At 39.2% G+C, this 25274-nt stretch overlaps 1 protein-coding gene across 1 annotated transcript; it reads left to right on the plus strand.

The window, feature by feature from the left end:
- The first annotated feature begins 1610 nt into the window (after window positions 1-1610).
- LOC129295509 (AP-4 complex subunit epsilon-like) lies at window positions 1611-24024 on the plus strand. The gene is made up of 11 exons (XM_054934037.1): window positions 1611-1808; window positions 1924-2724; window positions 2936-3151; window positions 3246-3356; window positions 3622-3819; window positions 3901-4032; window positions 4133-4189; window positions 4288-4404; window positions 5392-5469; window positions 21431-21574; window positions 22258-24024. Exons 1-11 carry the CDS (start codon window positions 1611-1613, stop codon window positions 23323-23325), a joined length of 3120 nt encoding a protein of 1039 aa, XP_054790012.1. The 3' UTR covers window positions 23326-24024.
- The last annotated feature ends 1250 nt before the right edge of the window (window positions 24025-25274 follow it).

Below are 25274 nucleotides of genomic sequence, written 5' to 3' on the forward strand. Positions count from 1 at the left end.
CAATATTGTTGTCTATGAGCCATGCAAGAAGACTCCCATATAATTGATAACTTGTCCAGGGAGTCAATTACACACAATAATAAAGAAACATTATAGTCATATTTAACTCATTTTTATTGATTTATCGTCATTGAAACGTGTACCCCCTTTTTTGTCTGCCACTAAGACTTGTATTACCATTAAGCTAAACAATTAATCCCCTCCTAATCTATGAACCTATAATTATAATTGACAAATCAATAATAAAAACTACATTTTCAACCGAGAATAATGATAATTAGTGAATTTGCCCCCAAAGATAACTAGAGTTCGTTTTTACCCCTCCAATAGTGATCTAAAACAAGCATACATTTGGTAAGAAGAATTACATTCAAAAACCTATTAAAAAATTTATTCACAAATAATGATTCACACAAATAAATTGTTATTAAATTAAAACATGTACTTATTTTTTTAAATAATACTTATCATTCATCCTTATTTAAAAATAAGTTTTTTATTATGCTTTTGAATATAATTCTTTCTATTTGTTATTATATTTATCTTTTTAAGATGTCACGGATTCTTAATACTGATGGCATCAACGGTGAAGAAATTGAGAAACCACCAAACTAATTAAGAATTCTTCAGCAAATAATAACAATAAAAGATACCACGTGTGAAAATGAATGGCAAAGGTGAAGTTCACATACCGTGAGGCAGTGAGAATGATTTTTAATTTATTAAATTATACTCTTTTTATTTAAAAATATAAAATATTTTGAATAAAATGACACCAAATAACTATCTATATTCAAACTAATCATATCTTATTATTTTTATTTTTATTTAATAAAATATTTATTTTAAAATAAATATAAAATAATTTATTCAATAGAACTATTTTAAAAACAAGTACATTAATATATAATTTTTTTAAAAAAAATTTAAATTTTTAAATAGAGAGAATAAATACTTTTTAAGATGAAACAAGTAATCCTCCATCGAACATGACAAGAAAGTATAACAGCGTCCAAGTAGTGGTCCAATTTTATTTTATTTTTATAGCTCTAATTATTCAAACGAAAAACACGTGCATCTCCTGTGTGCTCCTCACTATATTACTTTTTTTAAAAATAATATATAAGAGCATCTTATCCTCTTGGATTCAAAGGGTGATATTAACGTGTTACGTGGCGTTTTGTTTTCATATGATAACACGACAGTATCTATACGCATACGTTGGAGTAGAAATTTTAGTATGTTAAAAATAATTTTTACATATTTGTAAAGATTAGAAACAGGTCATCGCATTAATAATTTTGTTACCAAAAATAGTTCAGTTAAGTTTTCGCAACTCTTTACTTCAATTAATTTCTCGTAAAATCATTGGTTTTAAATTTAAACTCATTAAATTAAATGAAAACTGAATTTACAATCCCATCAATTTCACAGTGTTGACAAAAACAAAAATTCTTAAGCTTCATAATATTAAAAAATTAAAAGCTAAAATTTCGATCAAAATTATTCTTTATACTCAGCAATGCCATGACTTACGTTTTCAGTTTTCAATGTGTTTTTATAATTTATTATAAATAGTTTTTTTAATTTTTTGTAGTAACACGATAACAATGTGCTGGGCTTCTGGGTACCATGTGCTTCTGACGACTGAGAAGGCGTCACACGGTGCTACTCCTTATAGGATGCCCAGGGCTCTCTCCAGTCTTCACTTCTCTTCTCAGTTCACGGAAAACCCCTTCTTAACTTCTACTCCTCCCTCTCTCTTTCCACTTACTTACCTTCTCTCTCTGTCTCTTCAGCTGCATCACGTAGATATCTTCGCTTGCACTCTCAGACTTCACTTTCTTTGGTCTCACGCAGCAGAAATAATGCTATAGATTCTGAATTGAAACCGTTCGCCTATTAATAAGTTGTGTAACATAGCTAGAAGTAAAGCTGGATCAGTTGAGGACAATTGGTAGGGAGCTCGCCAGGGGCTCCCAGGGCGGGTTCGGGCAGTCCAAGGAGTTCCTTGATTTGATCAAGTCCATTGGTGAAGCTCGATCCAAGGCCGAGGAAGACAGAATAGTCCTTCATGAGATCGAAACCCTCAAGCATCGTATAATTGAGCCTGACATTCCCAAGCGCAAGATGAAAGAATATATCATTCGCCTTGTCTATGTGGAGATGCTGGGTCATGATGCCTCCTTCGGCTACATCCACGCTGTTAAGATGACCCATGACGATAATCTACTTCTTAAACGAACTGGGTATTTGGCTGTGACTCTTTTCTTGAATGAAGACCACGATTTGATCATCCTCATAGTCAATACAATCCAGAAGGACCTCAAGTCTGACAATTATTTGGTCATCTGTGCTGCCCTCAATGCTGTTTGTAAATTGATCAATGAAGAAACTATCCCAGCTGTGCTGCCGCAGGTGATCGAGCTGTTGGGTCATTCCAAAGAGGCCGTCAGGAAGAAGGCTATCATGGCCCTTCATCGTTTCTACCAGAAATCGGCTCCTTCCGTCTCCCATTTGGTCTCTAACTTTCGCAAGAGACTGGGTGATAACGATCCAGGGGTAATGGGTGCTGCGTTGTGCCCTCTTGTTGATCTTATAACGACCGACGTTCATTCTTACAAGGACCTTGTCATCAGTTTTGTCAACATTCTTAAACAAGTAGCTGAACGCAGATTGCCAAAGAGCTATGATTATCATCATATCCCCGCTCCATTCATTCAGGTTCATTCTATCTACTCATCACAAATATCCATATAAATTCCATCCAAGTCTTAAAATGCCGCAGCTTGCTTTCTCCAATTCACAAAAAAGCAACATAATGGAGCTTGTTATTGTTCTGCTTCGTTCCCTTCTGCTTATCTTCGTGTCTTTCTTTATTCCGCGGCTAAAATGTCATTTACTTCTAACTAGAATTCCTCTTTGGAATATGCAGATTAGGTTACTGAGAATCCTGGCACTGTTGGGAAGTGGTGACAAACAAGCTAGTGAAAACATGTATACTATTATTGGTGATATAATCAGCAAGAGCGATTCATCAAATAATTTGGGGAATGCTATTCTTTATGAGTGCATCTGCTGCGTCTCTTCAATATATCCCAATCCCAAGCTATTAGCTGTTGCTGCAGATGTTATTGCAAAATTTTTGAAGGTTTGTTCTGGTGAATCCTGTTTGGAGATTTTACCATGCATCTTGCAGCATTTGGATGTCACATATCACATATATATTATTATCATGTGGCCAGAGCGACAGTCATAATCTCAAATACTTGGGCATTGATGCTCTTGGTCGGCTAATAAAATCAAGTCCGCGTATTGCAGAACAACACCAACTGGCTGTCATTGACTGCTTAGAGGTGAGCATGTTCTTATTTGCTCTTCTGCAGTTAAGTTGAACAATTTTAAGTACTCACTTTGGTACTGTAATCATTTTGTTATTGTCCTCTAGATTATCATTTTTGTTTCTGCTTCTGTCATGTTGAATCTGCCAAGAATAAAATGTTGGATATGGCTGAGTTTGTATGATGCTTCTCCATCTTTCAATTTGGGCAGTTGCCTCTGGATAATTTCCTATGGTCATGGTACTCTGCAATTCTAATTAAATCTCAATTTTTGGTACAGGACCCTGATGATACTCTGAAGCGAAAAACATTTGAACTGTTATACAAAATGACAAAGTCCTCCAATGTGGAAGTTATTGTTGAACGCATGATTGATTACATGATTAGTATAAGTGATTCTCATTATAAAACCTACATAGCATCACGGTGTGTTGAGCTTGCTGAGCAATTTGCTCCAACTAATCATTGGTTTATACAGGTGATGAGGATTAGTGCATATAGGTTTCTCTTCTGCAATTTTCCATTTTCACACATCTTCATTGATAACTAATGATTGCAGGCCATGAATAAAGTTTTTGAGCATGCTGGAGATCTTGTGAATGTCAAGGTGGCACACAATTTAATGCGGTTGATTGCAGAAGGTTTTGGGGAGGATGCTGCTGGTACAGATAGTCAATTGAGATCATCAGCTGTATGTTATTTGGATTCTTGCACGGGTTTTTTCAAATATTTACTACCAAGATGCATGTGCACGCATGAGTTATTTATGGGAGCTTCTTTCTGAGGTGCAGGTTGAGTCATATTTGCGCATCATTGGAGAGCCAAAGCTTCCATCAATGTTTCTTCAAGTACTTACTAGCTTCCTTAGGTTTTGTGGTTCTGTACTTGTTATACTTTAATAGAAATTAGACTTATTCCTTGTAATGATCTTAAATGCTGATTTCAGGTCATTTGTTGGGTTCTGGGTGAGTATGGCACAGCTGATGGAAAGTATTCTGCTTCCTATATCGCTGGAAAGTTATGTGACATGGCAGAGGCATATTCTAATGATGAAACTGTTAAGGTACTTGTACAAAGCTAATTTCTTATTAACAGCAGAAGGAGGGAAAATGAGGCTTTAATTGTCCTTGGATGGTTTGTAATAAATGTTTTTATTTAATATCATCAAGATAGAAGTGGCATGATATCAATTTAACTGAGGCATGAATAACTTATGGTCTATGCATAATCTAGCTATTTGTTTCTATTTGATCCAAAAGGTGCCCTATAAATTTTGATCGTCAATGAGTGGTTTGTCCCATTATCTAAATGTTTCTATGTCATCAGGGAAAGACTAGATATTAACTTCATATTTAGAATAACAGGCTTTATTTCATAAAGATAATCTAACTCTTAGAGTCTCTATTAAATCTCAAAGCTGCATGGTAGTAATATCACAAATTTTTTTGGGATTGTTAGTTTTTTATCTCCTTTTTTTGCCCTTCCTGGCATGTGTCTTCACTTGATTCTTTCTTTCTCATCAATTCTAGCGGTTCACATTCTCAGGAATCATTTACTTCAGTTTGCATTTGACATTATGCAAATATTTTCTTCTCATTGTCTGTATTAATATACAGTATGTGGTGAACTGGTGACATGAGGAAAAAATTCTTGTTTGGAATTTTGTTCAGCCAAGAAAAATACATGCCTCGACAAGCACCATGTTCTAAAACTTCTCTGATGAATTTAATTGTGTGAGCAACAATAAGTTTTTCAGCTTGTTGTTTTACTAGTAAAGTGTGTGCAAGTGTTATAATGATTTTCCTATATATCTGATGACTTGATTCCTGTTAAGGGGGTCATGGGATGTATTGGCATGTTCTAGAGGTTTCTACATTGGAAACCAAAGTAGTCTTTGCCGTGCTGTTCCATCATTCTATATCATGAAAGAGGTTTACATTTATTGTTTCATGGGCTTGCTCCCTGTGTTGCTCTTCTATGCGTCATTTTCATTGGATAGAAATTTTGGCCTTGCACAATTTTGTGGAGGAACTAACTTGATCTTTTGAAGGCATATGCAATTTCAGCGTTGATCAAAGTTTATGCATTTGAAATAGCAGCAGGAAAGAAATTGGATTTGCTCCCTGAGGTATATGCTGTATGAGATCCTGTATCTTTGGTCTTCCCTGGGTTTTTGCCTGTTGGTTATTAAATTAATGATTATAGGAGAATAATATAATTTCTTTCTATCATTCATAATGTTTGACGGGGATAATGCTTGTTGGGATATTTTAATCAGTGGGGATTATTTGAGATTACCAGTTAGGATTATAGTTATCAAGTATATGTTGGGTTTGTTTGAGTACTGCTTTGTGCTTGATTTATTAAACCTGAATATAATTGAGAGTACTATGGAGTTTTGATCCTTTCCTGCATCTCTTTGAACTCCCCTGAAATCTCGCTTCCTTTCCCTTCCTTGCTGTGACGTCCTGCATCATGTGTAAAACAATATGCCAATTTTTGACATATAGAAAGTAATATCACCCCAATAACATTGCCATTTTGAACTCCTTTCTAGGCATTGCTAGCTGCATAAATGTTGTTGCTAACTTCCTATTTACATTATCTTTTTTTTCAGATTTTTATTGTTGAAAAGTTTATAAAGTAGAATTAAACTGAGAAATATGATTAGATCTTTTAGTCTCATGTTTTCATTAGTTTCTTGGAAATCTTTCTTTCTCAGGCTATATATCTTCTTCTTCTTCTTCTTTTTTTTGGGAACAAAACAGACCAATTTTATTAATATCATAAAAAAAAAACATTACACACAGTAATGCCCTGTAAAGAAAAACCAAAGCACCTAATCGTACAACCTATAAAAGAGATAAAGCAATCAAGCCTAGGTTACAACCTATCAAAAACAATAAAGTGACCAACTGCAAAATTGAAACCAGAGAGGATGGTGGCTGACAAAGCCATCCTTGTGATACCATACCCCACATAACCAAAGTTGCCGTATGATCGGCAGCATTTTTGCCCTGGCGAGACATCAAGGACAGTGACCAACTCTCATCAGCTCTCCTCAGTTCAAAACACTTCTGCAGAAGATCAAAGCAGTCCCATTCACAGCCAACAGCATCAAAATCCCTCACTCTTCTGTATAACTCCAAGCAATCAGTCCGGATAATAACATGCTTCTCACTGAAGATATCCCTCGCCTGCACAGCTTCAACAAGTGCCAATACTCAGTCATAAAAGCAGATCCAGCCTGCACCTTTCTACCAATTCCAGCCAAAAACCATCCACTACTATCTCTTCCTACCAAACCAATAGCACCATTTCAATATTAATTTTAACCACTCCCTCCTTAGGCCGCTTCCAAACCAAAGCCCTCCCACAGACTGCAACAGGTTCCTACACGACCCTTCTCTTAATCAAACCGGTCCAATTTTCAACAACCAACCCCAAAGCTCTACTCAAGCAAACATCAGGCCTTGTGACAGCATTTTCAAACACAAAAGCACACCTTCCTTTCCAAATGCCCCAAGACGTAGCAGCAAAAAAAGCCACTTCAATCTCATCACCTCTAAACTTGCTAAACAGTTGATCCTCCATCCACTTCCCAAAACTCCTCATACCAACCATATCGAACTTCAAATTCAGAGGAGAACCAAACCAACAACTCTTAACCCAGGGACAAAAAAATAGAACACAACAGATTCAACATTAGAATGACATATATAACAAAGAGGATTATCAGTACATTTCCTCTTACATAGGGCCTCCTTAGTAGCTATGGAACCGCTAACAGCCCTCCACAAAAAAGGCAAACCTTGGAGGCAATTTAATCTTCCAAATATTATTCCACAACCTCTTTGATGCCACATAAGGCTCACCAAGATCCTTCCTACCCCCCACCTTAATCACCTCTTTTGCCTAATGACCCCTCTTTACTCTATACATACCATCCTTATTTCTTAGCCAAACAAAACTATTAGCCAAATTCACTACTGGAATTCCCACACTTCTGATCATTTCCACATCCTCATCAGTAAACCAACAATGAAATCTGCCAAAATCCCAACTCCCCTCAGTAACGATATTCTGAACCTTCAACTGCTTCATTTCCTCAGTCAAAGTTCTAGTTGCTTGACTTAAACGGTCACAGAAGGTATCCATCTATCAACAAACAGAGACACCTTCTCTCTTAACCCAATCCTCCAGCAAATATCCTTATCAATCAAGTCCCTTCCCTCCAAAATACTTGACCGACCCCAAGATGCGTTACTACGCTTTTTAGCTTGCAAACGGTCACATTTAGGAAAGTACACACCTTTCAGAATTGCACACCATGGATCATCAGAATTCTGAAGCAATCTCCTTGCTGTTTTTGCAAGCAAGGCTTTGTTGAAAGCCTCAAAGTCCCTAAACCCCTTACCACCTTCATACTTGGCCAAACACAATGACTTCCATGCTTTCCAATGAATCCTTCCCTCATTACTTCTCTGCCCCCACCAAAAATTAGACATCGTACCATCCAACTCAGCACAAACTTTCTTAGGGAATTTAAAGATAGACATGGGAAATACTGGAATGGCATTCGCCACAGCTTTAACCATAATTTCCCTATCTGCAAAAGTTAAGGTTTGCTGCTTCCAACCTTGTAACTTACCACTCATCTTACTCTTCACAAAAGCCAAAGCTTCTACCTTCGATCTGCCCCACACCATAGGCAATCCATGATACTTCCCAGGATTATCTGTTGCATCAATTCCTATATCCTGAAAACAACAATTTTAACCTCAGGACCAGCATTTCCAGAGAAAAAAATACCTGATTTATTCAGATTCACTGACTGTCCCAAGGCATTGCAGTAATCATCAAGAATCTGCTTCAAAACTTTACAATTCCTCCTCCTTGCATCCACAAAAACAATGCATCATCAGCAAAAAAAACAATGAGACAAAATGGGACCCTTCTGCACCATCTTTATACCCCTCGACCTCCCTTCATCCACCCCTTGCTGAACCATAGCAGATAATACATTCATAACAAGAATAAACAGGTAGGGAGACAGCAGATCTCCCTACCTAATACCCCTCCCCATCCTTAATCTTGCTATCTTCCTCCTTGAGACCAGCAAGGTCAAAGAAAACCGAACTAACACACTCCATCACCCACATAATCGATTTCTCACAAAACCCCAACCTCCTCAATACTTCTTCAATAAGACACCACTCCAACCTATCATAGGCCTTGTTCATGTCCACTTTCACTGCCATTTCCACCTTCCCTCCCTCCTTTTTATTTCTCAAATAATGAAAGGCCTCGTGCACAATGATTATGTTATCTTGAATAAATCTATGAGCAACAAAAGCTCTCTGATTACCGGAGATAATTCTGCACAGAAAACCCTTGACATTATCCAATAGGTCAAAATTGTCCCACAGTTTCAGCCTTATCCACTTTCGGAATTAACACCACATTTGTCTCATTAACAGCTTTCAGACTAGCATTATTCATAAAGAAATCAGTCACCATACTTACCACCTCAACACTAGCCTCTCCCCATGTTGAATGATAAAACACACCAGGAAACCTATCTAGGCCCAGGGCTTCGGTCCCTCCAAGCTGAAACACAGCCTCTTTTATCTCATCAACAGAAACAATCTTTTCCAGAAGCATGTTGTCAGCATCATCCACCTGCTTCTTCACAAACTTCAAAGCCTTCTCCATATTTGACACACCACCAGATGCAAAAAGTTCATTATAAAAATTAGAGAAAACATCATTAATCTGATCCATATCCTCAATCCAAACTCCATCATCCCCTTCGAGCTTCACCACCTTATTTCTAGCTCTCCTCTGAATGGTACAAGAGTGAAAAAATATGGTGTTTCTGTCACCAGTAAACAACCAATTTACATGACAACACTGCCACCAAAACTTCCCCTTCCTATCCCAAGCTTTCTCAATTTGCATCACAAGAGATTCTCCCATAGCTCTCTTATTCTCATCCCAAATGTCTCTATGACACTCGTCAAGTTTCTGTGTTGGCAACTCCACTTGCTTCTTAGCATTCAGGAAAACCTCCCTAGCTCATTCCACCAAAAGCATTTCCCTGCAACTTAGTAGTATTCAATCCGTCCTGCTGATTCCAAGCATTATGCACCATCATTTCAAATGTAGGCTTATTCATGCTCTTCTCAGTTAGCAGCTTGCCAACCAAAACAACCTTTAGATTCACCATCACCCCAAACTATCTTCATTAATCACATCATCAGAACCAGCATTCTCCTCCATTATTAGTTCACAGGTAGAGCTATGCCGATTACCACAACCTCCAATCTTCCAATCACCAATCAATCTTCCAATCACAGGTAGAGCTATGTCCATCTGATCTGATCACTCAATCCATTTGCTGAATTGGAAGGTGGTGGGGAGAGTAGTTCTTCCCAAAAACAAAATGATGATGAGGAGCCTTACATACAATGGGCTGAACAAAAGGCGCGTGGAAAAGAAATTATAGCAGCTGCACTTGAAGATTACCCTGCTATAAACCGTCTAAACAAATATGTCGTGGCATCTGCATCAACATCCTCTGCGGTCTCTCAATACAGACCTCCAGAAGATACAGCCATGACACCACCAGGCTATCCCCCTACACCGGATATGCCATCCACAAGCATGCAAACCCCTCGCTTCGAAGGATTCAGAGGAAGGAGAACGCAGTTCAGGAGAGAGGATCCCTTAGAATGGTGGAGCTTTCCTTCAGCAAACAATAGTCAAGGAGCAATGTTTATATTGCCCCAAGATTATTCTATGATTAATGATGCCTTCACCAGATGGGAATCAAATACGAAGAATTTCCTCAGCATGCTAAATTTTGATTCTGCTAAGGCAAAGGCAGAATATATGGAGAATCTCCTAGGAGAAAAGGAGAAGATGATCTGGATCACCTGGAGAATGCAGTACTTAACAGAGTATGATACTTTGCTGAGAAACTCTGAAGGTCCAGATGGCACTCAAAATATCCTGTCGCAGATAAGAAGAGTTTTTACTCTTGAGGACCCTGTAACAGGATCGACACTTGAACAGGAACAGGCTTATCGGGATATTGAAAGACTGACTTGTCCCGATATTAAACATGTAATTCCTTTCTTAAGGGATTACCTCCGACTTGCTGCAAAAACTGGGCGCATGTTTATCAACTCTGAATTATCTGAAAAAATTTGGTTCAAACTCCCTGGAGATCTTGGTAAGGAGATAAGAGAAAAGTACCAGTCGCGATATCCCGGGAATCAAATTGGAGTAGCCCCCAGAATATTCTTTACATACAACTACCTGAAGGAAAAATGTAAAGAAGCAGCATTCCAACGAAGTCTAAAGTCTCTGGATTTCTGCAAAGACATACCCATTCCTGGTTACTATCAGGATAAACCAAAATACGGGTACCGGAGAAGTAAGACTTACAAAGGCAAGCCTCATAGTACGCACGTCCGTATTGAAAAACATAAACATTTGAAGACTCGAAAGTGCAAATGCTTTGTTTGTGGAGAAGAAGGACATTTTGCAAGAGATTGTCCTAATGATAGAAAAAGCGCCAAAAGAGTCATGATGTTTGACGGACTGCAAATACCTGAAGAATATGAAGTTGTCTCGGTTGATGAAGGCGACCCTGAAAGTGATGACATTTTCAGTGCATCTGAGAATGAAGACTCATATGATCTTGATAAGGAAGAATTTATCTGCATGATCAGAGAGTCTGACAACACTTACTGGATGGGTAAAGGAGGAGGATATCAACCAATGGTTAGAGTCACCGCACATCAGTACCATTGTGCTCATACATGGGAAATCAATCAAGATATAGGTGACCATGACAACCATCACTGCACTTTCTGCAAGATACGAGCCTTGAAAAGAGCCAGAGCATATTGCCCAAAGTGTGGATTAATTTGCTGTAATGTATGCTCTAACCACTACATTGGCTTTTGGGTTCCAGTTGCTGTAACAGAGCCTAAGGTACCACCTGTAACTTCACACAAGCAAAATCTGCTTCAACAACAGGCAGATTATATTATTTGGGCTGATGCTGAAATAGAAAGACTGAAGAAACAACTGGAACAATCTGAGAAGAGATACCAAGATCTCTTGGAAGAGCATCTGGCAAAAGAAGCAGAAAGACAAGCAGTGACAGACGAACAAATAGCTAGGCGAGAAGGAAAACAAACTTGGCAGCCAGAAAAAGAACCCAGGAGAAGGACTACAAGTTTAACCATCAATGAACCTGTAGAACCTTATGAAAAGATACTGGCTTTTGGAGACTCGCAAGTTATTTGCAGTGGAGAAACAAGTAGTTCTGCTCGAAGAAGAAATAATCTCTATAATATGGAGGTTGTACTACTTGTTGATGGAGAACAAGAGGTAAAGTTGAAGGCCATTCTCGACACAGGAGCAACAAGCTGCTGCATTGATGAAACAGCTGTAGATAAAAGACTCCTGGAGCCTAATACATTTGCCACAGAATTTTGGAGTGTAAATTCAAAGATCGTGGTAGACAAGAAACTTCGAAATGGCAGAATGAAGATAGGGGAAAATGTCTTCAGAATCCCCTATACGGTGGCATTTCCAATGAAGATCGATATACAGATGATTATTGGTTGTAACTTCATTCGGAACATGCAAGGAGGATTAAGGATAGAGGGTAACACTTTAACCTTCTATAAATACCTCACGCAAATACAGACTTCGCTCATAGCTCCAGTATGGGAAAAGGATGAAGACGATGATTGCATTCTAATGCAACATCAGGAGATCAACGCTCTGGATGTAGGTGAGCCTTATCCAGATTTTAAAAGAAAATTTGGAGGAATCATGGAGCAGCTGAAGGAGCAAGGAGTCATAGGTGAAAATCCAATGAAGCTTTGGGAAAAGAATAAAGTCCTATGCTACCTGGATATCAAAAATCCTGACCTGACTATTGAAGATAAACCCTTAACAGGGATTCCAGAAAAACAGGTCGAGTCCTACAGGAAGCACATCAAGAGCTTATTGGAAATTGGAGTTATCAGACCAAGTAAGAGCAGGCATAGAACAAATGCCTTCCTCGTCAATTCTGGAACAACGGTGGACCCACTAACTGGAGAAGAAAAGAAGGGAAAAGAAAGGCTAGTATTCAATTATAAAAGGTTGAATGATCTCACCCACAAAGATCAATATAGCCTACCAGGTATTCAGAACATCATTGCTAAGGTTGGAAGAGCAAAAATCTACTCAAAGTTTGACCTAAAGAGTGGATTTCATCAAGTCGCAATGCATCCTGAATCAATACCCTGGACAGCCTTCTGGGTTCCCGATGGACTGTTTGAATGGCTTGTAATGCCATTTGGATTGAAAAATGCTCCTTCCATATTTCAGCGTAAAATGGATGAATGTTTCAAAGGAACAGAGGATTTTATAGCAGTCTACATTGACGACATCCTGGTATTCTCTGAAACACCAGAGGAGCATGAGCAACACTTGCGGAAGATGTTGGAAATTGCAAGAAAGCATGGACTGGTTCTTAGTCCAAGCAAAATGAAGATTGCTCAGCGGAGGATTGACTTTCTAGGTACAACCCTTGATCAAGGAAAGGTACAATTGCAGCCGCATATTATTAAAAATATCTGCAATTTTGATGAAGAAACTTTACAGACGAAGAAAGGATTAAGAGCCTGGTTAGGATTGCTGAACTACGCCAGACCTTACATGAAGGGGATCGGTACTAAGTTGAGTCCTCTCTATGCGAAAGTGAGTCCTACTGGGGAAATGCGTTTTAATCGACAGGATTTCCAGTTGGTTAAAAGCATTAAGGCGGAAATTAATCATCTGCCTGATTTAGAAGTCCCTCCAAGAAATTGCTACATAGTCCTGGAAACTGATGGGTGTATGACAGGCTGGGGAGGAATTTGCAAATGGAAGCTCTCAGAATTTGATCCCAAAAGCTCTGAAAAGATCTGCGCATATGCAAGTGGAAAGTTCAAACCCATTAAATCCACTATTGATGCTGAGATCTTCGCTGTTATGAATAGCCTTCAAAAATTCAAGTTGTATTACTTGGATAAGCCGAAAATCACCATAAGGACTGATTGCCATGCGATCATATCTTTTTTTAATAAGTCTGCTCAAAATAAGCCTTCTCGTATCCGATGGATAAGTCTTGTTGATTTCATTACTGGCATAGGTTCTGAAGTCAAATTTGAGCACATAGATGGGACAGAGAACAAAATTGCTGATAGTTTATCAAGAATTATCTCATTAATTATTCTTGGTGAATTAGTCAAACCAGAAACTGTCTTATTGCAGGAGGCTCTTGAAGAAGGACGCAAGGAAAAATGTCTGGATCAACTAGCGGAGTCCCTCACTCTCTTCCTCAACAATACCGTCAACAACTGGACCTGGAAAGAAACCTGCTTCAGTCTGGTCTCTCGTATGAAAAAGAGGTTCAGATCAAGAAAGCCAAGGACGCCATTGAAATGGAGGCCCTTCAGAATCTCAAGAAAGCCCACATGGAACTTCAGCAGATCCAGGAAGCCAAAGCCCAGTGGTACAAGCACCTTGCCACTAAGGACAACTACTATGGAGACATGCAACCAGCACTACAGGAAAGGAGGACGGCCCAGGCCCAATATGGAGCAAAGCTTATGGAATTGGAAGCCTTCTTGGATGCGGCCCTTGATGACGTACCCATGGAATACACTTGGTCACAGCTGTCCACCAAGCTTGCTGAGATCGAATCCATCTATAAGGATTTGATCTGATCATCTGATTTGATCACATGCGCATCCACCGAAAGTCGTCTACTTTTGCAGCGGAGCATGCTGGACCCTTAATAATGGTCATCTGTTTGTCGGCCACTTGTTTTAGTGTGTGTCTTTTTATTTGTCGTGTAGTTTGCCGACTGTCCTTTATTACTGTTGAGTCACTGTAAAGGTATCAATTAGTGCATCAATCATGAATGACGATGGGGCCCAAAGTGTACCCGGTTCATGAAAGCTGATCACTCTTGTGCCTATATAACTTCCTTAGTGTAGGAGAACAAGACATCTCTCAATCTCATCATCTCACAACACCACAACACTCTCTTCTAGTTCTCCAGAGGCATTCCCTCTCACTAAGTTGTTAGGTACTGTTCTTATGCTTGTACTCCTCTGTTTGAATCAATAAATTTGTGTACTATTCAGTTCATATGTTCTTTGTTTTTCTGTTCATGTCATACTAATTGCAAAAACGTCAGAACCCCCCTTGGTATCAGAGCCTAATTTTGTGATTAGTATGGCGATTATGGAGTAAATCCCTTTAAGATCCTTTGGGAATACCCTTGTTCTTATATGATTCTAAATCCTGTTATTCTGATTACTGTATGATTTTTTTGGAATACTTGTCTTATATTATTTATCTCGTTTGAACTCAATAATGGAAAACGAACTTGAAAACTGATTTCTGGCAAGAGACGTAAGCTCTTTAGAAGGCAGGAGGCCTGTGATGAGTGAAAAGGTGAGCCATTTTATAATCTGATTAGTAAAGTTCCTTAGTACTTATGAGTTCAAGGTGGGAAAAATCTATAGAGGACTGGTATTCTAAATCTCATACTGTTGGTCTTGAATATCTAGATTTAGCGTCTGCGGAAAAGGTGACCCATAAGGATCTTGCTCATAATATTGGTGTAATCTTTGATCGATTGTCTCTTCATAGTCGTGTAATCATTAAAAATCAAAAAGAAGTTTAAGAATCTATAGTGTCTTTAGAGTCCAGAATATCAAAGCTTGAGAAGCAGATCTCAGGCCTTAAAACAATTGTTACTTCTCATCCACCGCTAACAAGACAGGAAGTACAAGGTCTTGTTGAAGAAATTGCAGGTCAACCCAAACAGATAGAGCAGCACGCTCTTGAGTTAACGAACCAGCTTGACAAAAAGGTAGATCGCTTAGAAGAACTCATCGGACAGCTCCGTTCGTGGGTAAATTCATGAGCAGTCATCTTGATCGAGCCTTGAAGGAAACTGAAAAGGTTGACGCCCCAGCAGTAGGTTTCAGCAGAACTGCAGGTCTTGGAGGAACTAGCGGAAATTCAGTACAAATCCGGCAGAACAATACGATCATTCAGCTACTGTTGCAGCAAGCTGAGGATATTGCCGAATTAAAAGCTGAGTTAAAGCTACTCAAACAGAAGATCTTCACACAAGGAGAATCTTCAGGATCATCACCTACACCTATTCCAGACCAAATAATCGACGAGCTTTCCAAGAAGCTTGAAGGCTTTTCGATCGGAACAAAGAAGATCGGCGCAGGAGAAAGAGGTCAACTAAGGGTCTTTAAGGATCCTTACGTCATTTTAAAGGAGGAACAGGAGAAACTCAAGCGCAGGGAACAATGAGTCTCCAAGGTTCTACCTCAGGACCTCCGGTCACTACTCATACGACTACAAGAACGCCAGGCAGTGAACCTGCGGAAGATCAGATCCGTAATTACCGAAGAGCACAGAGAACCAGATACAATATGGCTCGAGGATTACGAAGAGCTAGAAGTGCCCTCACATCTCGCCCATACGTCCATTCTCTTGAACAGGAGATTGACCCTCAGGCTGATTTAAGTCAGTCTATGCGGGAGAGAGCAAGGATTATTTTGAGCAGACTTATCTTGGAGATTGACCCATCTATGTGCTCAAATTTGACTTCAGAACCTATGCCGGTAATGAAATCAACAAGACTTATCCATCGGATACGAGAAGGCTTATTTTGAGCAGACTTATTAAAAAAAGATATGATCGCATGGCAATCAGTCCTTATGGTGATTTTCGGCTTATCCAAGTAATACAACTTGAATTTTTGAAGGCTATTCATAACAGCGAAGATCTCAGCATCAATAGTGGATTTAATGGGTTTGAACTTTCCACTTGCATATGCGCAGATCTTTTCAGAGCTTTTGGGATCAAATTCTGAGAGCTTCCATTTGCAAATTCCTCCCCAGCCTGTCATACACCCATCAGTTTCCAGGACTATGTAGCAATTTCTTGGAGGGACTTCTAAATCAGGCAGATGATTAATTTCCGCCTTAATGCTTTTAACCAACTGGAAATCCTGTCGATTAAAACGCATTTCCCCAGTAGGACTCACTTTCGCATAGAGAGGACTCAACTTAGTACCGATCCCCTTCATGTAAGGTCTGGCGTAGTTCAGCAATCCTAACCAGGCTCTTAATCCTTTCTTCGTCTGTAAAGTTTCTTCATCAAAATTGCAGATATTTTTAATAATATGCGGCTGCAATTGTACCTTTCCTTGATCAAGGGTTGTACCTAGAAAGTCAATCCTCCGCTGAGCAATCTTCATTTTGCTTGGACTAAGAACCAGTCCATGCTTTCTTGCAATTTCCAACATCTTCCGCAAGTGTTGCTCATGCTCCTCTGGTGTTTCAGAGAATACCAGGATGTCGTCAATGTAGACTGCTATAAAATCCTCTGTTCCTTTGAAACATTCATCCATTTTACGCTGAAATATGGAAGGAGCATTTTTCAATCCAAATGGCATTACAAGCCATTCAAACAGTCCATCGGGAACCCAGAAGGCTGTCCAGGGTATTGATTCAGGATGCATTGCGACTTGATGAAATCCACTCTTTAGGTCAAACTTTGAGTAGATTTTTGCTCTTCCAACCTTAGCAATGATGTTCTGAATACCTGGTAGGCTATATTGATCTTTGTGGGTGAGATCATTCAACCTTTTATAATTGAATACTAGCCTTTCTTTTCCCTTCTTTTCTTCTCCAGTTAGTGGGTCCACCGTTGTTCCAGAATTGACGAGGAAGGCATTTGTTCTATGCCTGCTCTTACTTGGTCTGATAACTCCAATTTCCAATAAGCTCTTGATGTGCTTCCTGTAGGACTCGACCTGTTTTTCTGGAATCCCTGTTAAGGGTTTATCTTCAATAGTCAGGTCAGGATTTTTGATATCCAGGTAGCATAGGACTTTATTCTTTTCCCAAAGCTTCATTGGATTTTCACCTATGACTCCTTGCTCCTTCAGCTGCTCCATGATTCCTCCAAATTTTCTTTTAAAATCTGGATAAGGCTCACCTACATCCAGAGCGTTGATCTCCTGATGTTGCATTAGAATGCAATCATCGTCTTCATCCTTTTCCCATACTGGAGCTATGAGCGAAGTCTGTATTTGCGTGAGGTATTTATAGAAGGTTAAAGTGTTACCCTCTATCCTTAATCCTCCTTGCATGTTCCGAATGAAGTTACAACCAATAATCATCTGTATATCGATCTTCATTGGAAATGCCACCGTATAGGGGATTCTGAAGACATTTTCCCCTATCTTCATTCTGCCATTTCGAAGTTTCTTGTCTACCACGATCTTTGAATTTACACTCCAAAATTCTGTGGCAAATGTATTAGGCTCCAGGAGTCTTTTATCTACAGCTGTTTCATCAATGCAGCAGCTTGTTGCTCCTGTGTCGAGAATGGCCTTCAACTTTACCTCTTGTTCTCCATCAACAAGTAGTACAACCTCCATATTATAGAGATTATTTCTTCTTCGAGCAGAACTACTTGTTTCTCCACTGCAAATAACTTGCGAGTCTCCAAAAGCCAGTATCTTTTCATAAGGTTCTACAGGTTCATTGATGGTTAAACTTGTAGTCCTTCTCCTGGGTTCTTTTTCTGGCTGCCAAGTTTGTTTTCCTTCTCGCCTAGCTATTTGTTCGTCTGTCACTGCTTGTCTTTCTGCTTCTTTTGCCAGATGCTCTTCCAAGAGATCTTGGTATCTCTTCTCAGATTGTTCCAGTTGTTTCTTCAGTCTTTCTATTTCAGCATCAGCCCAAATAATATAATCTGCCTGTTGTTGAAGCAGATTTTGCTTGTGTGAAGTTACAGGTGGTACCTTAGGCTCTGTTACAGCAACTGGAACCCAAAAGCCAATGTAGTGGTTAGAGCATACATTACAGCAAATTAATCCACACTTTGGGCAATATGCTCTGGCTCTTTTCAAGGCTCGTATCTTGCAGAAAGTGCAGTGATGGTTGTCATGGTCACCTATATCTTGATTGATTTCCCATGTATGAGCACAATGGTACTGATGTGCGGTGACTCTAACCATTGGTTGATATCCTCCTCCTTTACCCATCCAGTAAGTGTTGTCAGACTCTCTGATCATGCAGATAAATTCTTCCTTATCAAGATCATATGAGTCTTCATTCTCAGATGCACTGAAAATGTCATCACTTTCAGGGTCGCCTTCATCAACCGAGACAACTTCATATTCTTCAGGTATTTGCAGTCCGTCAAACATCATGACTCTTTTGGCGCTTTTTCTATCATTAGGACAATCTCTTGCAAAATGTCCTTCTTCTCCACAAACAAAGCATTTGCACTTTCGAGTCTTCAAATGTTTATGTTTTTCAATACGGACGTGCGTACTATGAGGCTTGCCTTTGTAAGTCTTACTTCTCCGGTACCCGTATTTTGGTTTATCCTGATAGTAACCAGGAATGGGTATGTCTTTGCAGAAATCCAGAGACTTTAGACTTCGTTGGAATGCTGCTTCTTTACATTTTTCCTTCAGGTAGTTGTATGTAAAGAATATTCTGGGGGCTACTCCAATTTGATTCCCGGGATATCGCGACTGGTACTTTTCTCTTATCTCCTTACCAAGATCTCCAGGGAGTTTGAACCAAATTTTTTCAGATAATTCAGAGTTGATAAACATGCGCCCAGTTTTTGCAGCAAGTCGGAGGTAATCCCTTAAGAAAGGAATTACATGTTTAATATCGGGACAAGTCAGTCTTTCAATATCCCGATAAGCCTGTTCCTGTTCAAGTGTCGATCCTGTTACAGGGTCCTCAAGAGTAAAAACTCTTCTTATCTGCGACAGGATATTTTGAGTGCCATCTGGACCTTCAGAGTTTCTCAGCAAAGTATCCTGTCGCAGATAAGAAGAGTTTTTACTCTTGAGGACCCTGTAACAGGATCGACACTTGAACAGGAACAGGCTTATCGAGATATTGAAAGACTGACAAAAACGTTAGAACCCCCCCTTGGTATCAGAGCAAGGGGGAGGTTCTGACGGTTTTGCAATTAGTATGACATGAACAGAAAAACAAAGAACATATGAACTGAATAGTACACAAATTTATTGATTCAAACAGAGGAGTACAAGCATAAGAACAGTACCTAACAACTTAGTGAGAGGGAATGCCTCTGGAGAACTAGAAGAGAGTGTTGTGGTGTTGTGAGATGATGAGATTGAGAGATGTCTTGTTCTCCTACACTAAGGAAGTTATATAGGCACAAGAGTGATCAGCTTTCATGAACCGGGTACACTTTGGGCCCCATCGTCATTCATGATTGATGCACTAATTGATACCTTTACAGTGACTCAACAGTAATAAAGGACAGTCGGCAAACTACACGACAAATAAAAAGACACACACTAAAACAAGTGGCCGACAAACAGATGACCATTATTAAGGGTCCAGCATGCTCCGCTGCAAAAGTAGACGACTTTCGGTGGATGCGCATGTGATCAGATCAGATGATCAGATCAAATCCTTATAGATGGATTCGATCTCAGCAAGCTTGGTGGACAGCTGTGACCAAGTGTATTCCATGGGTACGTCATCAAGGGCCGCATCCAAGAAGGCTTCCAATTCCATAAGCTTTGCTCCATATTGGGCCTGAGCCGTCCTCCTTTCCTGTAGTGCTGGTTGCATGTCTCCATAGTGGAAAAGATAGCCTGATCGCCTTCCCATCGATTATCCCTGAAAATAATGAGAGCAGTTGTTCCTTGCTCTCGCCTGTGCAGTATCTGTATTCGGACTTGTAGGATACCAACATGTATAAAGCTGTATCCTGAGCGTAGCAATACTTCCATACTGCTAGGTTGTATGAAGGGTCTGTCAATCTGCTGATCATCAGTACACAAGATTGCTTCTTCTGACCGATGCGAATATACCCTGTGATGTGGATCATCCCGTCTGGAATGATATAGGACCTCTGCTGGCACAATCCTTGCTCTCTCCCGCATAGACTGACTTAAATCAGCCTGAAGGTCAATCTCCTGTTCAAGAGAATGGACGTATGGGCGAGATGTGAGGGCACTTCTAGCTCTTTGTAATCCTCGAGCCATATTGTATTTGGTTCTCTGTGCTCTTTGGTAATTGCGGATCTGATCTTCCGCAGGTTCACTGCCTGGCGTTCTTGTAGTCGTATGAGTAGTGACCGGAGGTCCTGAGGTAGAACCTTGGAGACTCATTGTTCCCTGCGCTTGAGTTTCTCCTGTTCCTCCTTTAAAATGACGTAAGGATCCTTAAAGACCCTTAGTTGACCTCTTTCTCCTGCGCCGATCTTCTTTGTTCCGATCGAAAAGCCTTCAAGCTTCTTGGAAAGCTCGTCGATTATTTGCTCTGGAATAGGTGTAGGTGATGATCCTGAGGATTCTCCTTGTGTGAAGATCTTCTGTTTGAGTAGCTTTAACTCAGCTTTTAATTCGGCAATATCCTCAGCTTGCTGCAACAGTAGCTGAATGATCGTATTGTTCTGCCGAATTTGTACTGAATTTCCGCTAGTTCCTCCAAGACCTACTGCTGGGGCGTCAACCTTTTCAGTTTCCTTCAAGGCTCGATCAAGATGACTGCTCATGAATTTACCCACGAACGGAGCTGTCCGATGAGTTCTTCTAAGCGATCTACCTTTTTGTCAAGCTGGTTCGTTAACTCAAGAGCGTGCTGCTCTATCTGTTTGGGTTGACCTGCAATTTCTTCAACAAGACCTGCAATATTCTCAGGCCTTAAAACAATTGTTACTTCTCACCCACCCACCCACCTGAATTAATTCAGGCTATATATCTTTATGAATATCAATTTCCTAGATTTTCCTCCGTTGGTGATGAATTGAAGCTAGTGAGACCATCAACCTAATGCTCACAAAGCATGAATTGCTTGGCTAGTTTAAAATGTTATTGTCCACATATATAAGTTGTTAATGAACCATAATATTTATGATAGGAAAACTATGTGCTGAAATTTGATTGATACAATAATAATAAGTTGCTCTTTTGTGTCTTCTTGCAGTGCCAATCTTTTGTTGAAGAATTACTAGTGTCCCATTCTACAGATCTACAGCAACGTGCCTATGAATTGCAAGCTTTTGTTCTTTTGGAAGCACATGCTATTGAAACAATAATGCCACGAGATTCAAGCTGTGAAGACATTAAGGTTTTAAGCCTAGAGTCTTGTATCAGTCTAATATATAATTTTTTTTATCCATATCTATTGATTTTACTTTGAACACTTTCTGGGTTTGGAGCAAGAAAAAGATGTGGTAAGGGAAAGCATCCTGAATCAGTTGTGTTTCATGATAAGTAAGCTTTCATATTCCTCCAAGACTTAAGGGGCAGTATCAAAACAAATATTCATATAAACCTGTATGGGAGAATTCCCTTAATACTTGGTGAATAGACACTAGTTACCATAGGCGATGCCTTATTCGTCTAAAGTACAATTATCAAGGATAAGGGCAAGACTGCCCCTGTTTGGTGTCAATTGGCTCATAGGCAAATCACAATGCCTGTTTAGTTGAGATGGTAACCTGAAATAAGAGTTCCTTGGTTATCTTGATCTTTGAGATGAAAGACTGGATGAAACCTGATTTGGCTAAATAGACTGCCATCAAATCATTTATTATGTTATTTTATAGGTACATTGTGCATTGTGCTTGTTGTCTTTGTTATTTTTAGCTCCTGTTTTTGTTAAAACTTAAAACTTTAATATAGGCATACTTATATCCTCCTTTTAACTAAAAAGACTAATTCTAGCGTGCTTGATGACAATATATATTACCATGTTAACGCTCCTGTTTTTCTGATCAAAGTTATTGACATGCTGAATCTTCAACACAGGTTGACAAGAACCTTTCATTTCTCAATATATATGTCCAGCAGTCTCTAGAAAGGGGGGCTCAGCCCTATATTCCTGAGGATGTGCGCTCTGGAATGGGGAACATGGGCAACTTCAAATGCCAAGAACAGAATGTATCTTCACAGCATGCTCTGAGATTTGAGGCATATGAACTTACAAAACCTACAATGCCATCAACAGTTACTCCAGTTTCCCTTGCAGCTTCAACTAACCTTGTTCCAGTTCCTGAGGTATTGTATTCTAGGGAGACCCACCAGATTCCATCAGGGGCATCAGCGTCAGAGGCAGGACAATCAGAACTTAAGCTACGTCTTGATGGTGTTCAGAGGAAGTGGGGTAGGCCAACTTCATCTTCAATATCATCCATGTCTGATTCTAGTTCCCAGGTAGCTTTGAATGGGGTGAAACAGGTGGATGGTGCAAGTGCTGGAAACTCAAAAACACATGATAATTATGATTTGAGGAAGACACAGGTTGAAATATCTCCAGAAAAACAGAAGCTTGCTGCCTCATTATTTGGTGGTTCAACAAAACCTGAGAAAAGACCATCAGCCAGCCAAAAGGTTCCAAAGGCGCGTAATGCTGCAGAAAGATCTCAGGAATCAAAAGCTGCAGCCGATCAGGCTCCTCCTACTCCTGATTTGCTTGACCTGGGTGAACCAACTGTCACTACTGCTCCTCCCTATGTGGACCCATTCAAGCAATTGGAAGGACTTACTGACCTGAGCCTAAGCTCAACTAGTTGCAGTGCAGATGCTGCTTCAAAACCCCCTGATATTATGTCAATCTATGAGGAGACAACTACAAGTGGACAGAGTGACAGTGGTGGCTATTCTTTTCCTGTGAGTGTTGCTGATGTAAATCTCCTATCTGAGTGGTCAAATGTTGAGGTCAGAGCTACTCCTGGAGAAACAGTTGTGGCGTCCTCATTACAACATGGAAAGGGCTCAAACCCTACAGATTCTTTGGAGAAGGATGCGTTAGTGAGGCAGATGGGCGTTACTCCATCAAGTCAGAACCCCAACTTGTTCCGAGACTTGATCGGCTAACCTTGTTAGAAAGGCAGTTTTAATTCATAGCTTGGGGACTGGGGATAGATTGCTTTGCGACTTGCTAGTTGTGGAGTTTTTCCAGAAACAATTGTCTGCTATGAACAATTGAATACCAAAAAAAAAAAGTGCTCAGACATGACTGATCACAGAGACCTGAAAATGGGGCCATTCAACTACAACTTGCACGAATGAAATGTGATGGCATAATCCGCTCAGTTGTAGACCAGCCAATGGACGTGAGGTTTCCCTCGTTACAGCCAGGTTTTTTCCCACTCTGGACTCCGAAGGAAAACCTCACAGGAGTCATTGTTGTTAATACAGAAGTGTAATTTCCATTTATTTCCGTTTTCAAAGCTTTGTGCATTTTTCTATCCATGTCCAGACAAGTTTTCCAATGCTGCAGTCAATATCAGTTTGATGTTTGTAAATTGTATTCTGATAACTTTACCGAGATAATGAGGGTGAGTTCCCATGTTTCTTCAAGTCAAATCCTCGATTGGCTGCGCTGCATTTCTTCTCTTGCATGCGGGAATTGAATTAATCTGAGAATGGCATATGAAGGCGCTACTTAGTAAAAATGTTAAAGCTCCATGCATTTGGAAGCAGAAAGTCAGTGTATCCAATCGAGCTTGTGTGCTTGTCTTGGTTCTGATTTCAATACAGTATAGATCATATATTTGGCTTCTAACTTCTTCATTAGTGTTCGAGGACTGTGTGACAGAATACAAATTGATAACTTGTTGGTTCATGTGTTGTCGGGTTAGGCAATTTGCCATTGGGTTGACGACCTTCGATTGAATTTTGTTGCTGTAAATGAAGAAGAGTATTGTAGGAGGGAACCATGCCGAGAATTGATTCGGACGTTTGATCGTGGGCAATGAAACTGACATCCCTTTGAGTGTTGCCCGCATCACGGCCCTCCATACCTTACCCGTCCCGGGTGATATTACGCTATTACGCCTTTTTAATTTAATTAGACAATTTCCTGTGGAATAAATATCATTAATATGATTAATGTCGACACATTTAAAATGGTTAAATTTTTAAGAGTTTCACTATTCAATCTTTTTTTTTGTTGAATACTTTCTTTGTATATATCCTATCTTCATTTTTAGTGCCTATAATGAAAAACCAGTTTAAAAAAATACCTATTCTTAAAGTGTTTAGAGAATATTGGCAAAAAAAATATACTTCTTTAGAATTTTCAATAATCCCTCATTTTTGAGTACGTAAAAAAATTAAACACTAGTTTATGAATCATGACATAAATGTTATATAAATATGAATATAAGAAAGAATTTAAAGGGATATCTTTTTTTAATTGTATTCTATTCTTTTATATTTTTTGGTTTCTATTCTTCTTTGATGTGCAAAACAAAAGGCTACAAAAAAGATACCTCTACGATAAGTAGTCATCTCATTATCTTGTTAGCACGGAATATATGATGAAATATCCACAACTTGAAGAGCCAAGATCACGAGATAAAAATTGATGATTTAAATCAAACTTAAATTTCTTTTTTTTCTTTCTACAGATAATGTTTATGGATGATAATTGATGAAAGTTGATTGATATTGAGCATAACAAATTAGAAAAATACATAGAAAATAAAAAAAATTAAATCTCATTTATCAAGAAAATTGAAAAGGCATGAGAGAATATAGTGCATACAGAAAGATAGTTAGATGAAGTTAATGCTAACGATCAAGGAACTTTAAAAATGAGATTGCTCTTGAATCAATGCTCCATGAAAATAGACTAAAAATACATGAAAAATAGAAAAATAAATTAAATTTCATTAATCAAGAAAATTAAAAAGGTATGGAAAAGTACAGCAAATGGAGAATGATAGCTGGATGGAGTTAATGTTAACGATTAGGAAAACTTGAAAATGAGACTGCGTTTGAATCAATGCTTCCATGAAAGTAGACTGAAAATATATAAA

Source organism: Prosopis cineraria, unplaced genomic scaffold (assembly GCF_029017545.1).
Source record: "Prosopis cineraria cultivar Desert tree isolate PC_DT_omini unplaced genomic scaffold, ASM2901754v1 PC129, whole genome shotgun sequence".
Classification (NCBI taxonomy): domain Eukaryota; kingdom Viridiplantae; phylum Streptophyta; class Magnoliopsida; order Fabales; family Fabaceae; genus Prosopis; species Prosopis cineraria.